The following is an 18712-nucleotide window of genomic DNA, read 5'->3' on the forward strand; positions in this document are numbered from 1 at the left end:
TTATAAAAAAAAAAAAAAAAATTCTAGAACACATGATAAGGATGAATCATGAATGAATAGATGATAAGCAACGCTACTTAGTAGTACATACCGGAAGCAAAAAAGAGAACAACAAACAAAACAATAAGAGAAGTGGACATAATTTGATTTCTCATTATTTTCTGTATCACGAGAAATATTTGTATAGAATTATTAGACGTGTCAGAGGACGAGAATAAGATTTAACTAGTCACTATTAAAGAGTACTGTGAAGATAAAATTATCAAGAGACCTATTTTTATAGTGGAGGTTGAGAAAAAAAATTATAAATAATTCAACTTTAATTGGTATTAATTATCAGTCATCTTAAATTTATGATTTTATTTATTTGTAATACATTTAAAAATATAAAAATTATTTTTATTATTTTATTTATTGATAATCGACGCATTTAATATTCATCCATTGTATATTATTAATTTTAAATCAAAATATGCCATATCACATTTTTTTATAATTGAAATCAAATATTTTCTTTCAAAAATTAATTAAAGAGATTTTACCTTCTTCTCCTTTCTTTTTCTATGTCTCCTTTTTCTTTATCTATGCTATATCTTTTACATATTATTATTAAGGTGTTTGCTACGGTACGACGATAAATTCATACGTATTGATACGTTTAAAATATGGACAAATAATAACAATCCATGTAGAATTTATTTTCCACATCAACATTTAATTTTTGTTTTTTTAAATATATATTATATCACCACTTTTACTAATACACCTTTTAATTAAATAAAAATAAAAAATATTTTTTATTTAATTTTATAAAAAGTCTTAAACATCTTTTTTTTATTTGATTAGACAAAAATATCTTTTTAAATTAACGAAATTTTAGAATTCAATTAATCCTACTTTTATAGTTTCAAATAATTTAAACAACAAAATAAAAACATATTAAAAAAACAAAAAATCAAAATTTCTTCATCTTCTCCAATTTCTCTAATCATTCGTGCTCCTTTAAGCAAAACCTATCAAAAAAACAAAAAATCAATCGTTCTTTATCTTCTCGAATTATCCCTTTAAAATAAAGCAGTGAAAATCCCAAACTAAAACCCTAGCCAATAGTTTGCATTGCCTTGGGGTATTTTGGCTGATGATCAGGTCATCTTTTATGTATCTAGTCAATGGCCCTCGATGTTTTACATCTTATTGCTTTTAATTGAACACCAAACCCTTGTTCTAACAGGGCCTTGGCAAGACAGTTTCAATGATTGCCCTCATCCTAATGCAGAGGTTACTGTTCTCAAAATCTAAAATAGACGATGCATCCAATCATAAAATTGAAGCTTTGAATTTGGATGATGAAGATGATCGTGTTATTGTTGATGTGGAAAAGTTTGAAAATAAAGAAGAGTCTGATGATATAAAACCTATTACAGAACCTACGAAACGGTCAGCTGCTGGTACACTTGTTGTTTGCCCGGCAAGTGCTCTTCGACAATGGGCGGCGACAAAGAAATTAGGATTTTGGTTTGGGATTTTTACTGTTTTGTTTCAGAAGGATAATGGGAGAAGATGAAGAAGATCTATTTTTTGTTTCTTTGATATGTTTTACTTAGAGGGGTATGTTTTGCTTAGAGGGGACACAAATCATTAGAGAAATTGGAGAAGATGAAAAAATTTTGATTTTTTGTTTTTTAATATGTTTTTGTTTTGTTATTTAAATTATTTGAAACAATAAAATTAAGATTAATTGAATTCTAACATTTTGTTAATTTAAAAGGATATTTTTGTTTAATCAAATAAGAGAAGGATGTTTAAGAATTTTTATAAAATTAAATAAAAAATATTTATTATTTTTATTTAATTAAATGGGTGTATTAGTAAAAGTGGTGATATAATATATATTTAAAAAAACAAAAATTAAATGTTGATGTGAAAAATAAATTTTACGTGACTTATTATTATTTGTCCATATTTTAAACGTATCGATACGTATAAATTTATCATCATACCGTAATAAACACCTATTATTAATTACTAATTTAATAACTAAAATATATCACATATTTTATATTATAATTGTAATTAAAATATATTATATATTATTAATTTAACACGCAAAATATGTGAAATTACACCAAATCTCATTAGTTAACTGAAATTTATGATTTTATTTACTTATAATACATTAATTAACATAAAAATTATTTTTATTTTATTGATGATTGAAGTATTTAATATTCATCCATTATATATTATCAATTTTATAATCAAAATATATCATATAACATTCTTTTATAATTGATTTGAAGAAATATCTTCTTTCAACATTAAGGAGATTTTACTTTTTTTTTTCTATATATATATATATATATTACTTATTCTATCTCTCTTGTGTATTAAATTATTAATTTAATAACAAAAATATATTACATGTATTTTGTATTTCAATTAAAATTAAAAATTATGTATATTATTAATTTGACATACAAAATATGTCATATTACACTTTATCTCATTATTCAACTGAAATTTATGATTTTATTCTTGTAATACATTTAATTAATATAAAAATTATTTTTATTTTATTGATGATGAACACATTTAACATCTATTCATTATATATTACTAATTTTACAATAAAAATATATTATATGACATTCTTTTATAATTAAATTAAAATCTCTTCTTTTAAAATTAGGTAGATCTCACTTTTTTTTCTTTTTCTAAATCTTTTTTTTCTTTGCCTACTATATCTCTCTCATATATTATTATCAAATTTTTACTAACTTATTAACAAAAATATTTATATTATATCTTATCTCATTAGTTAATTAAATTTTATGATTTTATTTATTTATAATATATTTAATAATCAATATAAAATTACTTTTATTTTGTTGATAATTGATGTATTTAATATTCATATATCATATATTATTAATTTTATAATTAAAATATGTCATATGACACTCTTTTATAATTAAATTATTTTTTTAAATTAAGCAAGGAGCCCTCTCCTTTCTATTTATTTATTCATTCTATCTCTTATATATTATCATTAATTACTAATTTAATAATCAAAATATATTACATAATATTTTTTATTATAATTAAAATTAAAATCTATTATATATTATTAATTTGACATGCAAAATGTGTCATATTATTAGTCAACTGAGGTTTATGATTTTATTTACTCGTAATACATTTAAACAATGTAAATATTACTTTTATTTTATTGATGATTGACACATTTAATATACATCCCTTATATATTATTAATTTCGAAAATATTTAGTAACTAAAAAAATTTAATCAAAAAATCTGTTAAAATTTGTCTTTAATTATTAAATATTAAATAAGGCAAGTTCTAATTTTTTTATTTCTCTAATATTAGTATTAATTTTATAATCAAAATATGACACTTTTTTGTAAATGTAGCAAAACGAGTAGTCAGCTACCTCTACCAACCAAAAGTTATTTGAAAAAACTACCATTTGTACTCATAAATTTTGTGAACGCTGACAAAAGTACCTATCAAACAAAAAAACTAACGTTGTATCCATGAAAAATGGATTCCGTGTGATAATAGTACCCAAACCGTGATTTTTCGTTGACTTTTTAATACAATTTTTAAATTACCCCTTTTATCTTCTTCCTCGTATTCCAAATTTCACAACCCTCATCCTTCGTTTTCCTTTGCCACTGCCAGTCACCATTCCCTCAAGACCCAAGCACATGATGTCTTCCTCCAACCTTTATCTTCAACCTCTATCTCTCTTTATTCCAATTTTAATTTGTTCTCCAAATCTAAATCCAAATCAACTTTAACATCATTACCCTTGTTGTTTCTTTCTTCTTCGGATGCAACAACAACACTAAAAAAGCACACCCTTTTCAAACTCTTCAACCTCTTTAACTTGAATATTGTTGTTCTTCTTATTCCAAAGCAATAAGTAGAAGAATTCAGCAAGGTCAGGGGAATGCAGGGTGAAGAAGGACCCACACTCCCTAGCCCACCTTCAACGACGAGATCATCAGCAAATGCTGCTCCTCGGATAAGTTCCCAGCAAAACTTCTCCTCTGCAACAAATGCGACTGAGGCTATCACATCTTCTATATCTGACCTATCCTTCCTTCCGTTTCCCAAAGGCTCTTGGTTCTGCGCCTCTTGTTCCCACAATAATACCAAGAAATCAAAATGTATGTTTTTTTTGTTAATTTCAAACTTTTTTTTCTTTTTCTACACCAAATCTACAAATTCATAATATTTGAACAATAAATAACCTCAGATAATTAATAATTTATAGTTTTTAATCTTTTTAATTTTTTGGTGACTAGCAGCAATAGAGAAATACGAAGGGCGAGGGTAGTGAATGTTTGAAATTTGGAGAAGAATATAAAAGGAGTAATTTGAGAATTTTATTAAAAAATCAACAAAAAATTACGATTTGAGTATTATTGTCACACGAAACCCATCTTTCATGGATACAACGTTAATTTTTTTATTTAATGAATACTTTTATCAGCATTCGTAAAATTCATGAATACAAATGGTAGTTTTTTCAAAATTATTTTAAAAAGAGATAGACTGATTTAGATTATCAAATAAAATTGGATTAAAATATTAGTTTATTCCGCTTTATTGTTTGCGTATACTTTAATTTAATCAACAAAAATTAAGCTTATATATCTAGCATTAAAATTTAACGTTCGACAAGAAAAGAAAAATATTTTGTATCTAGCATTAATTGTTCATTTTTAAATATTATTAAATGTTATATTTTATTTTCAATGCTACAAAGAAAATTATTTTGTCTAATACAAAATCTTTACCATAAGTTTGCCATTTTTTTGGGTGTCGGTGGTTTTCATGTGCCTTCATTCTACTGCTATAATTCTGTTAATTTGGTTTCCATTATTTTTTTGTGTGCATTTATTTTATAAATTTTTTAATTTTAAAAAAATATTTTTTTATTTTTTATTAATTATTTTGTAATATAAATAATACAAAATATTAGAAAAAATATATATATATACGCACAAATATCAGGTATAACATCAATATATAATCAATTATATCCAATAGTCACTCCATCACTTTGGAATTCTCAAAAGAATTTTCGAATAACCTACGAAACACGGATACTTTGTTAAATTATTGTGTTTGTGTATCGAATATATTTTGAACAGGACACTCATTATTTACACTCGTCTGACACGCGTGTCTGCTGTGTCCAACCGTGTCTTAATAAAAAATAAAAAAGTTCTTCTCCAAATACGCTTGGACACACCTAAATACCATCACGTGTCGGTGTGTCCAGTCTTATTCTTAATATATATTCTTGAAATAAATTTAGATATAGTATATATTATTATTTATTAAAACAAAAAAATATTTCAAATACTTGATATAATTAAAATAAGATATTAAAAATTGAAGGTTACAGAAGGTTTAGAGAATGAGGATTGAATCTATGATCTTCTTCTACTTTATAGATTAAGTCTTTAATATCAAACTTCAAACTTGATTTCTGTTTGAACTATGCAGCAAAAAAAATTAAGAGATAATTTTTTTCTCATAAATTTCAGAAAACAGAATAGCAAAAGAAAGGAAGAAGTTGACACAGTCATGTATCCTGGTTTAGTTGCCTTGCGCAATATAACCTACATCCAATCTCCACCACAACTGTGATAGAATTTTCACTATAGTCAAAGTATTACATACACTAATTTCCTAGGCTTCACACAATCCTATCTGGACGCACAAGTTTTTTCCTAAACTTGACTTGGGTTATATTAATACCTAAACTCTTCATACTAAGTGCTTACCTAACTTAACAAGGGACACCTCACAGGTACTTGATACAAGACAGAAAATACAGCCAAAAGAAATCTAAAATTATTCTTGGTTTTTTTCTCAAGTGTTTCACTCAACCTCTTTCACTCTTAGGCTTTTTCTTAATGTCTTTTTATCAGCCTTTTACCTCTTTAAGAAGATACAAAAAGATATACATTGAAACTGAAATACAAAACAATAAAACATGAAGGAGATTGATGCATAACAGCTTAAACATTATGAACTGAACCCAACAATAGAACTCAAAACTTCATTTTTCATCTTGGCGGAGTGCTCCCTTTAGTGTAGGTGCAATACTTCTAAGATTTCAAATTCAATAGTGAGGTTTCACACACGGTTCTCTATTCAGGTTCTCTCTCGTTGCTGTCTGCCTGTCTTACCAGAATCATTTTCCCTTTTGTACCTTATTCTAGGTCAGGACTTGAATTCCTTTAAAGTTAACTTCTTGGAATTTGAGATTTCAGAGATCATGCCTTCTCTTTCTTCAATCAACCCTAAAGATTAGAGATTTTAAAACTGATCTTATCACCGTAGTAAACACAGCAGTATCACCAATCAACTTTTTCAATAAGCTTATCAAAATCCAAACTATGAGATTTGTGTTTTGGCCCCAGAAACATTATTGATCATTGATATACAGCAAAAATATTCAGCCATCATTTTCTTTAATTTTTTCAAAATAGTGTTGCACAGAATAGAAGAAAAATTAAAAAAATCAACTTGCATACAAAAAAAATTTATTTACCTTTAACCTCTAACTTAACTTAACATACTTTTTATTATAGTATGATTTGACAATACTTTTTTTATAAATCTTTCTCTTTCTTTATTCCCTGGTCAATGTGAGCTTCGAAGATGCGCTCTCTCTCATGTCCGAACAGAAGATACTTGATTATAGCTAAAATTGGCTACTTTCTGTGAAATTATACCAAAAGTTCAGATATTCAAACCTTCAAAAGTTTTGGTTTTTTTTTTTTTTTTTTTGTGGATCAACAATTTTTTCACAACCTTTATTTTTTTGTTCTAATTTGTTTAGCTGCTGCAATCTTTATTTTTGGGCCTGCATCACTAGCTCAATTAATCAAAATCAATTGGATGTTTAACTTAATAAAACAATATTTGTCATCATCATTTAATTTATTTATAGTTTTGACTCGATAAAAATAATTAAAAAATTAATTTATATTTTAATATCAATAAAATATCAAAATATCATTATGATTTATCTAAAAAATACTTTATATTTTATACATATGCATGTCTCAGTGTTTTATAACATTTTAAAATTCGCGTGTCAACATATCCCGTAGTATGTCGTATCCCGTGTCTGTATATCAGTGTTTATGCATCATAACCTATAACATTATTTCACACTTTTCTTTTTCTTGTCAATGAAATCATTGGAACACTCGTTTCATTGATCATTACAAAAGCAAATAGACTCAATTGGGACATAGACAAATAGTAAAATGTTTCTGTTGATAACTTGAGTGGCCCTAACTTAAGGTAATTAGGATGAGAGCTAGCTTGATCCAGGGTGCTTTTTGAATTTGATAGAATATCTTTTTCCCCAATTGTATTGGTTTTCTTAAGATCATCAGACACTGCTATACAAGTGTTTGACCCATCAAGAGCATGGTTTCCTAAACAAAACAAAAAAACAAAATTATGAAGCACCACAGTGCAACTTGTCAACAAAATTATAACCAAAATTCAAGAACAGCATACTAGAATTGAATGCAAAGAAGGCTTTTGATTACCACTACCTGAACTGACTTTGCTGGTTCATTTGAAAATCCAATAATACGATATTTTCGGTCATGAGAGCATAATTAGAACAACAAACATAAGAATGTAGCAGTAAGTCAAAACATCTCTCAGATATGAAAAATCAAATGTTTCTTCACTATATAGTGGTAGAGAAATACTAATTTACCACTTTATAGACACAAACACACTCAGAAACGTAGCTTATCTTTAAGCAGTCTAAAGAACATACGAATACAATGAAACGAATAAATTGCTTGTCTTTTAAGCACCAAGTTTCTTGTCTTTCAAGTACTAAAATTTCTAATATGCAGTATTTACAAAGGCATGGGAGAAACCTTCATTACTTTGTTCAACCCGACAAAATTGATGATTATTATTTCGAATTTAAATCCTCTAAATTTTGAATTTCATTTAAAAAAATAAAGTATAATCTCTTATCATTTATTTTATAAGTGGAACTAAGATAAAATATAAGTTGCTTTTTAAATTGTTGAACCTTTTATTTTAATAAATACATAATAAATAATTTAAAAACTAAAATTTTATGTTTTCTTATAAAAAAAATTTTCAATGAATACTTTAACATGTGCTCTTTGTTGGCTAAAGATAAGATCAAAATTCTCTCAAATAAAAAAATAAAAAAATTAATAAAATAATAAATTAATTATTCTTAAATTATGATAATAACACATACATTTCATGAAAGTTTATACTTTACCACACTAACTCTCTCTCTTTCAACCATCTAAATTCCAATGTGGAACACCAAACACCTAAATAAATAACCAAGTATCCAAATCGTGCATATGGAAAGCTTCCGGAGATACTTTATGCCTTGCAAAGCTCTGAAATAAACTTGTATAACTAATTGCTAATGTATTTTCTCTGTTTACTACATTACATTAATTTAGCAGAAATATGATAAGTTAAGATTAAATTAAAGTAGAATGTTGAAGCAAGTTTTCTGCTCTTCATAGCACGACTGGGAAGGTTGACAGCTACAGAGTACAAAATGATAGTAATGCAAATAGTTTCAAGGAGTAACCCACAGAATCTACTTCAGCAAGTATTAAATTACTAAAGACAAACCAAGGTGTTAAGGTTATCTAAACATAATTAATAAATAATAATCATATCATAACAAGATTATGTACAAAAATAAAAAAGATTATGGGTAAAGGATAAATTCGTCCCTGACCTTTTAAATTTGGGACTTTTAACTCCTTCAAGATTGGAAAATACAAAACGACCCCTCACCAGTGGAAACGGCGTACAAACCGGTCCTTCCGTTCAATTTGGGTTCCAAGACGTAACGGATTCTGTTTACCTGGCGCCTATGTGGCGTGGATATGTGCACGTGTCTTCAGGGTGGTAGTAACGGGGCTGACGTGGTGCCAGTAGAGAAAGTAATGGGACATTTTAGTCCTTGGTCACGCGCACGACGTCGTTTCGGATGTGTGCCCTATTTCTTCAAATGGAATCTGTCGCCATAGCCGTTGTGATTTGTGTGAGAGGTCGGGGGTGGTGATACTGTGGAGTGGTAAATGGCCAGCGATGGAGCTTCATCCAGCGCAAGACGCGTACCACTACCATCGACCATAAAATGCGTGGAAGCTGCAGAGGAGAAAGACGACATTGCTCCGAGGTGTAGATGTGGAGTGTACGCCATATTGTACAAATCGAGGACGACGACGAACCCCAATAGATTGTTCTTTGGATGTCCATTCTTTAAGGTAAGTTGGTGGTTTTATTTGATTGATTTTGATTATACGGGCGTAAGTAGTTATTTTGATTATAAGTTGGTGATTTTTTGTTTTGCCATGATGAACATGCAGCTGAAAAATCCCAGTCACTGCAAGTTCTTCTTATGGCTGGATGACCATGTTTCAACAGTAAGAGTTCTGGACAAGTTTATGACTGAGAACGAGGTTGATGATCTGAAACTTTATCTTGGAAAGAAGGTGGTGGAACAGAGACTCACTGATTTGGAGAAGAAGCTGGTGCATCTAGAGAGGAAGAAGAATGTTAATTTGTATTATGTTATTGTTGTTGTGGTTAGTGTAATTTTGGGATCTGTTGTTGCCAAACTTGGCTGAAAAGTGGAAAAGCAGTTTAAGTTATGCCTTTGGAACACAAGTGTTGTATTAAGTTATCCTTTCATGAATGATGATATGCTGTTGCTGTAACATGTTGGAGTTGGGTGGGTATATGTAATATGATGTTGATGGGATTAGAATGAAATAGACATTAAATAGTTTGGATCATTTAACATTGAACGAAAGTTTAAGTTTAAGAGATTACAATCCTAACAAAACATGGTATACAGTTTAATAAAGGCTCACAACCTTAGCATCATAGTTTTGGCAAAAAGATTCCATAGTGTATAACAAACAAAAATAAGTTTGATCCAACTTTTACATCAGACTCATAAAATATGAACATCATTTTTTGGAATTGTTGGTTCCTGGGGTGGGGATGAACTGAAACACCCTTTTAGTTCCACTGCTTGCTGCAGCCAGAGCCTCATCAGATGGTCCTTCAACTGCTTCCACACTTGGCTGCTGTGACTTCTGAACTTGTTGTTTACCATCACTCTTCCTTCTAATTGGTTGTTTCGGTCTGAATGTTTTGTTGGATGGCCTTGCTGGAACTCTGGCTGGAGGTTTGAAAGGAACCTGACCTTGTGTTGCAGGGGCTGCAGTAGTGGTCACAGATGCAACTTGTGGAACAGGTTGTTGCTGGGCCACATCTGGAGTTGTGAAAGTGGTAGAATGGTTCTGGTTGGTTGGAGTAGCTGAGTCATGCTCCTCACCCTGAAACAAAGAAAGACAATAAAGCCATGAAACAAATTTAAAAAATACAAATGGGTCCTTTAACATTTTTAAAATGGACAACTAAATCCTTAAACATATTATCGGGGGACATAAAGATCCTTAGTCCAGCCAAGTACCTATGCCTCAGGTGCTGATTGTGACAGTGGTATAACCACAAGAGAAAGGTTGTCTTGGGTCTTCTTCTTTGGTTTCCTGGTCTTAGGTTTCCAATTTGGATTGGATGGCGCACCTTTGCAAGTCTTATAGTTGTGCCCTGTTTGACCACACTTGCTGCAGGTCACATAGAAACTTCTCCTCAGTTTTTCACCTTCGATAACAGTTTCTGCTGGGTCCTTCTGCCTGTTATGTACCTTTGGACGACCAATTGGCCGCTTAATGACAGGTGCAGCCGGCCTAGTCTGATCAGACCGTATCCAGAACTCTTCACTTGTAACGGGTTGAATGAAGTGCTCGTAAGTCTCTTCAGTGATTCCATGCATAACCATGGATGCACATAATCTTCCATGTTGTCATGTCTTTTTCTGATTGCTGCAACTGCATGAGTGCACGGCATCCCTTTTCCAACAAATCCAACAAGTTAATGATAACAATTAGACATATACAACTTAAACATATACAACTGGACATATGCAAGTAAGGAAACAGCAGCAGCAGACAAGCAAATCCAACAACAAACAATCACATAAACATAATTACAGTAGTAGCAGGCAGGCAATTCCAACAAGAAACAATGTCATAAGTAAGTAAAATTACAGCAACATCTTGCAGGCAAATCCAACAAGAAACATTTAGAGAATTACACACTTACCAGTTAATTGCCATCTGTTACATGTACATGTATGTTTAATCAGGTCCACATCCAACTTAGATCCCTTGTATGTGACCTCAAATCGCTTGCGCTCGTTATCACCTATCCACTCCGCAGTCCATTTGTTACTTGGCTTAACAAGTCTCTTCAACCTTTTCTCCTGAACCGGTGCAAGCTTTCCATGATGGCAATCAATCAGTCTCTTGTGCTGAACCATACGCCTCATGAGGTAGCAGCGCACCTCTTCGCACATTGTCAGTATAGGCTTGCACCTGTACTTGGTGATCTTGGAGTTGAAAGACTCGCACATATTGTTAGTCAGGTTGTCCACTTTTGGACCATGACTGAAATAGGCCCTTACCCATGTTGCAGGTTCAAATTTCATCAGGTATGACCAAGCATCCTGATTAACTTCCTTCAGCCTCTCCATTTTTGTCTTGAACTCAGCCACAGTTGTGCATTTTGCACATTCCCACACAGTTTCCCTGATATATAAGTCCTTGAAACGGTTGATGAAATTCTTCCACATGTGCATGACACAATTGCGCACATGTGCATTCGGCATTATCTCCTTCAATGCAGGCATCAGTCCCTGAAACAGAATGCAACAAGAAGGACTTTCATCATTTTACACCATATGTACTTAAATTAAGTAGAGAAACTGGCTTACTAACCTTTTGCATGTCGGACATAAAATTCCAACCATGTTGTTGCACATCTCCAATGTCCTCTTGTAATAGGGTCAGAAACCACTTCCATGACTCTTTCGATTCGGACCTTGCCACAGCAAATGCAACCACATAAAACTGGTTATTTGCGTCCTGTGCCACAGCAGACAGCAATTGGCCTCCATGATAAGTCTTCAGGAATGCTCCATCCAAGTGAATCAACGGCCTGCATCCACTCTTAAATCCTCTCTTGCAGGCATCGAAGCATATATACATTTTGTCGAATGTTGGGGGTGCTTGTGGCTGGGGAATAACGTCCAACAATGCAGTAGACCTTGGATTGCTTCTATGTATCTCCATTAGATAATCTCTAAGCTTCCCATACTGTTCTACCTCGTTTTCCATGATCTTGTCTTTGGCTTCCCTCACAGCTCTGTAAACCATTTTAGGGTGTAGTACTAGATCAAACTCTTCTTTTAAAAAATCAATGGCTTCGTGTGTGTTCATATGGGGATGGGTGGTCATCCTTTTCTCTACTTTTTTGCTGATCCAGTGTTGGTCAGCTGCATTGCTTCCCAGATCTCTTGCACATGTATGTTCACTCCTATAGGTTTTCACTTGGAAACACTGCAGCTGTTTATTGTATGATAGATGAGCAATCCAGGGACAATTCTCATTCTTGCACCCAACTCTAACCCTTTCCTTATCATTTTTAATCCAAACCAACTCCCTCCACTCAGCAATAAACAAATCCTTCACAACTTCCTTGAACCTCTCGATTGTAGCAAATCTTGTACCTAGCTCAAATCTGCCTTCTCCAAACCCATAGTGTTCATCAAACTCAGGCCAGTGTGGTTTGTTCCCTTCATCCTCTGATGAGACAGGAGTATGCAGCTCTTCAGACTCATACTCAAACACAATGTCCTCATTATCAGTGTCGACATCACTGACATAATCTGCAACGGCTGGCCTCATGCTGGGCTCCCTAACAGGCCTAGATCTGTTGGGCTGGCTTCCAGGCCTACTAGTGCTGGGCTGTTTAGCAGGCCCAGTAGACCTTGAGGAACTTTCACCACCTGAGCCTACCCTTCTTGCTTTAAATCTCTGCCTTTTAAACTCATGGGTTGCTTGTTTTTTTGGCTTCTCATTGGGATCAACCCCTTTCCTCGACGATAGAGACACATGTTTCCTCTTCCCTTTGGCAGCTCTAACCCTTCTGCCCTCATCATCTTCATCAGTATCACTCCCACTTTCATAACCAGCTGGTGGTGGTTTATATAGCTCATCTTCATCACTGTCAGTGCTACCATCCGACTTCTCCATGTCATTTGGATCGGCTTCTTCCTCAACCTCAGCATTTTTCTCAAAATCATCATCTGCGATCTCAGGTTCGTCAACAGGATGGTCAAAAAAAACGTAAAACTCTTCAGTATCTTTGTTCCTCAACTTAGCCTGTCGCATTTGGTTGATCCCTGCGTCCCCCCTCAGTACATGCAACCCTGACTCCATATCTTTACTTTTTGGATCATATCAGTAAGCCTCCTTATAGGATTGATATCCTAGTCCTTTGAACATGGTGACCAGATCGCCGAAATTGACAAAATCCAAGTCCATCGGAGAAAACTTCTCAACTTGACCATTAAGATACACTATCTCACCGCTAGCCCCCGTGAGAAGTTACCCCCATGATGGAACACGGGAACACCAAAGACATCAACCATCTGCAAAATTTTTCAATCCACAACAAAACAGAAAACCACCCCTTATTATCTAAATGTCCAAAATATCTCTAAACAACACATGGCAAATGACTAACCCCACAACTAATCACATATGACAATCAGTTACAATCCCTATTAGTCTCATCCTACAACATTGATAGCAAATAACGGCCATAAGCAGAACGATTGAACATCAATGTACTTACCCCTCTCTACGGCAGACGCAGGTATAACCACGGAGCTTCAATCTTGAACTCCTCCACGGAACTGCAACGACGACAAAGCGGAGACGAAGCGTTGTATTTTTTGGAGGGAAAAGCTTAGTAGTGCTAGGGCTTCTTGTAATTCTTTGTCACTCATATGGGCAGCTCTGGCATATTTCATAGCTCACACTCACCATTGCAAAACATTAACCCGAAACGACGTCGTGCGCGTGACCAAGGACTAAAATGTCCCATTACTTTCTCTACTGGCACCACGTCAGCCCCATTACTACCACCCTGAAGACACGTGCACATATCCACGCCACATAGGCGCCAGGTAAACAGAATCCGTTACGTCTTGGAATCCAAATTGAACGGAAGGACCGGTTTGTACGCCGTTTTCACTGGTGAGGGGTCGTTTTGTATTTTCCAATCTTGAGGAAGTTAAAAGTCCCAAATTTAAAAGGTCAGGAACGAATTTGTCCTTTACCCAAAGATTATCATTTATCATAATCAATTGATAGAGAAACAAAAGAGAAGTTTCTACACACTCGGCGCGCCTACTTACTCATACTGAGTCCAAAGTCCAAACACAACTCCCCTTACATTGTCCGAGTCACGACTCGCTCACCGTGAACCAAAAACTTGAAACTCGCCACTCTCGCCACTCGATTCAAACAACCGTAGAATCAAAATCTGAATATATCATTTAACACTAATCTAAAACTAATCTTGAATTAACAACACTCGTCCTTCGTTGCTAAAGTAATCTCGAATTCAAAAAAGAGCTAAAACATAAAATCTGAGAGAAATCAGTATACATAAAAGAATTTACAGAAGGTCGGCAATGAAAGTACACATGTATCGAGAATCTCCATCACTCGCAGAAAAAAATTAACCTAAAAACAGAATAAAGAGAGAAAAACGGAAGAAGCAGAGGCAGGAAAGAGGGAACTGAATCAGTGAACCGTCCTCGGATGAGAAGAAGTGAATGGAAGACTATGGAGGATGAGGAAGCGAACCCGCCGGGGAACAGGAGCTGAACGGAACACCTGCTCCACCACGCGAGCCAGCAACGCCGTATACTCCTCCAGCACCTCCGCGACGATCGCCACCAGTATCATCTCTCTAAATTCGGGTCGGGTCGATTTCGAATCCGGAATATTCAAAAGATATTAAATCACGCTCGCGTCTCGTCTCTTGTGTCACGATTTGATATTAACGATATCTCTCTGGATTTTAATATATAGCTGCTGGACCGGTTGACCGGTGTAGCCGGTATGGGCCAGTGGCACAATAACAGCGGCGCCAAACTTTCTCTCTCTGTGTGTCTCTTATCCGGAAAAACAAAAACAAAAAGCGTAAGAAGGTAATGGTAGCCGGTTTCCAGTTTGAGGTAGATTCAGTGTGCTTGTGTTGTATTGTCTCTATTATGGTCTTTTCTCTTTTTTCCCGCAAATCTTATCCTCTCGCCTCCAATCATATTTGTTTTCCCTCCTCATGTCTTTATTTATTGCTTTTTATGTGTTCATTACTTCATTAGCCTTTTTCTTTTTATTTTAGAAAAGTTTAGAGGTTATTAGAATTTTTTATTTTTTTATTATTAATTAGTTATTAATATTTAAAAATATAAGATAAAATATGTTATTAGATTATTAAATTTAAAAAATTGGATTAAAAAAATTAAATTAATTATTAAATAATTATAAAAAATAATAAATTTTAATATTTTTTTAGTATTTTTTTTTTGTAAAATAATTTTACAAAAAACTAATCTTAACATTACTAAAATTACTTAATTTATTCATTTAATTTCTTTCTCAAGTTACAAAGTTACAAGAATCTTGTATTGATATATATGCTAACAAAATGTATTACTCAGTTACTATCATTTCATATGTTATACAAATATGTGGAAAAAAAGGTACAACAATAACTTTGTTTTACGTGTATATTATCTCTAAATCATTTAGAAATGCTTAATCCCCTTTTTTTAGTGATGTGATGTTGCTGTTAGCTGCGTTGTGCCACGTTGACGGCTAATCATCTTTCAAATTATAATGAGTTGATTATTTGTATTTTAGTTTATCACGATTCGTGATTCATCATCATGGCTATTGGCTAGGACCACCAGTTGGCGAGTGTGCATTACATTATATATTAGCAATTTTGCTTGATTTTGGTAATAAGAATCCCAAGAGATTATGGTATTTACTATTTAAGATAAATGTTACTTTTGTAAATAAGAGACGAAAATGGAAACAGACAACTTCTGTATATTATTAAGTGTCAGGATCTTATTAGTGAGTAGTGACTTAGGCATACCGGCGTTAAAATGGGCTAAAGTCATTAGGGTCAGTTTATTTATCTATTTAAATAGGTAAATTTTTTTTAAAAAATTAAATCCGTTTAAATTGTGGGTTAAATGAGTTGAATTCGATTAATTCAAAAAAAATGACAAATTAAACAGATTAGTTTATGAATTAAACGGGTGATTCGTTTTTTTTATATTTAAAAAAAATAATATTTTTATTCGATATTTTTCTGATTCAATTCGAAAAGGACTCATCATAGTAAAAAATATTTTTTTAAAAGATTTTTAATTTAAAAGTAATTTTTTTAAATATTTTTCAAAAAATAAAATAAAATAATAAACAAACTGACCTATTTAATTTATCGTGCTAATCAGTTCGGACTAAAAAATTCTAATCTACAAATAAAACGAACTTAAATAAATTAGTCCATTTAATTCATAGACTGAGTTGAGTTAGCCCATTTGACACTTAGGCAGCACTACACGTGTTTGCATCAATCATGATGCATATCGGCATATGAATTGCCTAACTATATTTATATCCATCATTAAACATAATTGGAGTAATAATTGAATAAAAAATAAACCAATAATAACGGACAAAGTTTGTAAGTAGAAGAAAATCAAACTCAATCGGTACATTTTAATAAGTTTTATTTTATCCTCTTCATAACGTAGATATCTTCAATTGTTGAGAATGATTTCCTTGCACCATTTATTATTTATGATAACCATAGTTTGCACTTTGCAGATGTAATTATTGACAATATAATGTTGCTGCTGGTTCTAGTAGTTTCATTGATCCATGATGTGTCGCATCATGTGAGGCTTGTCTAGACTCTAGACCCTTCTCTCTTCTCTGTGAGGAAAAGAAAAATATATATAAAAAATAATAATGAATTGCATCCAAGTGGTCCCTGGCCTGTGCTTCATGGTTGAACTCGATAGGAGATTAAATTAATTAAATTATGATTTGTACACAAAAATAATTTCGTACATTTTAATTAAAGTTATTGGTTTAGGTGTTATAGACAAAAATACAACTGTGACAAAAATAAAAAATAAAACTATAATATATGGGATGAATAAATGACTATTTGTACCCATGAGAGATGAAAACGCTGACATTTGTACCCATGAAAACTCGAAACTAATCTTGTACCCAACCATTCATCTTCATCTTCATCTTCTTCACCATCACCATCACCATCACCATAACCTTCATCACCATCACCTCAGCACCGCCAAAGCCACCTCCCTTCACCACAACCTCCAGCGACAAAAACACATGACATACACACTAACAGAGGAAATAAGAGAGCAAGGAGGAAGAGAGCAGAAAAACAAGAGATTCAGAGAGTGAGGAGAGAGCACGAGAAGAGATCCGAGAGAGGGGGTATCGCGCCATCACCAGCCACCATCGCGCACCACCACCATCGCGCACCACCACCGTCGCGAGCCAGAGACGCCGCAAGGGAGAAGAGGAGCCGTCGTGCTCCGCCACTGTCCAGCCACCATCGAGCTAGGGCCGCCATCGCGCCTCACTATGCGTCACTGTCGAGCTTCGAAAAGGGAGAGAAAGTGCGCGAAGATGAGAGAGAGAGAGGGAAAGCCGATCTGTCACCACCGCCACACCCAGTCGCCGTCATCATCACGGGAGCTCGTTGCCGTCACTAGCGGGAGTCGCCGCCGCTGTCGCCGAAACCACTGTCTCCGTTTGTTGCTCAGCCTTGTCTCTGTTTCTGATTCCTCTCTTGTGTGCTGAAATCGCTGCTGCTGTGGTGGTGGCCGTGGGGTTGTTTGTGCTTAAACGAAGCTAATACTGCTGCCGCTCCATTCCTCTGTTCTTTTCAAGTTTTAGTAAGTTATCCTTGTTCCAAAACCCTCATTGTTACCGTTCTATTTTCATGGTTGATTGAGAATTTTGAGACATTATTGCATTAGGGTTATGTCAATACCTTTGCAAGTTGTTCGATGGCATTGTTGTTGCGGGAAGCTGTTGGTGCGGCTAATGCCGCTACTGCTGCTGATTCGATTTAAAATCGTTGTCGCCGGAGGTTGTGGTGAAGGGAGGTGGCTGTGGCAGTGCTGAGGTGATGGTGATGGAGGTTAGGGTTTGGGAGTGCCACGTAGGTTCGGAAACCCACGAACCAAGCTCAGATCCAAGCCAGGGCACTTTTGTCACACGGACAGCATCTATCATGGGTACAAGATTAGTTTCGAGCTTTCATGGGTACAAATGTCAGCGTTTTCATCTCTCATGGGTATAAATGGTCATTTATTCTATATGGGATATAGGGTTTGTTTAGGTGAGATTTTTTTTTGAATTATCTTTTTTTAAAAGATTTTATGAAAAAATAAAAGTAATTTTATGTTTGGGTATTTTATACAAAAAGATTTTTTTATTTATTAATTATGTTTGGATATAATAATATAAAAATAATTTTTTATTTATTTATTACATAAAAAATATCCTTTTTTTTAATTTTTTTGAAAAAAGATGTAAATTACATTTTTTCAAAAAAAATATTTTTTAAATTTTT

General features: G+C 33.2%; 1 protein-coding gene across 1 annotated transcript; it reads right to left on the reverse strand.

Annotated features, from left to right (window-relative positions):
• Nucleotides 1-14626: 14626 nt before the first annotated feature.
• LOC107468143 (uncharacterized) lies at nt 14627-15169 on the reverse strand. The gene has a single exon (XM_016087386.3). The coding sequence runs from the start codon at nt 14977-14979 to the stop codon at nt 14815-14817; it is 165 nt and encodes a 54-aa protein (XP_015942872.1). The 5' UTR covers nt 14980-15169; the 3' UTR covers nt 14627-14814.
• Between the last annotated feature and the right edge of the window lie 3543 nt (nt 15170-18712).

Source organism: Arachis duranensis, chromosome 10, assembly GCF_000817695.3.
Source record: "Arachis duranensis cultivar V14167 chromosome 10, aradu.V14167.gnm2.J7QH, whole genome shotgun sequence".
NCBI classification, from domain to species: Eukaryota; Viridiplantae; Streptophyta; class Magnoliopsida; order Fabales; family Fabaceae; genus Arachis; species Arachis duranensis.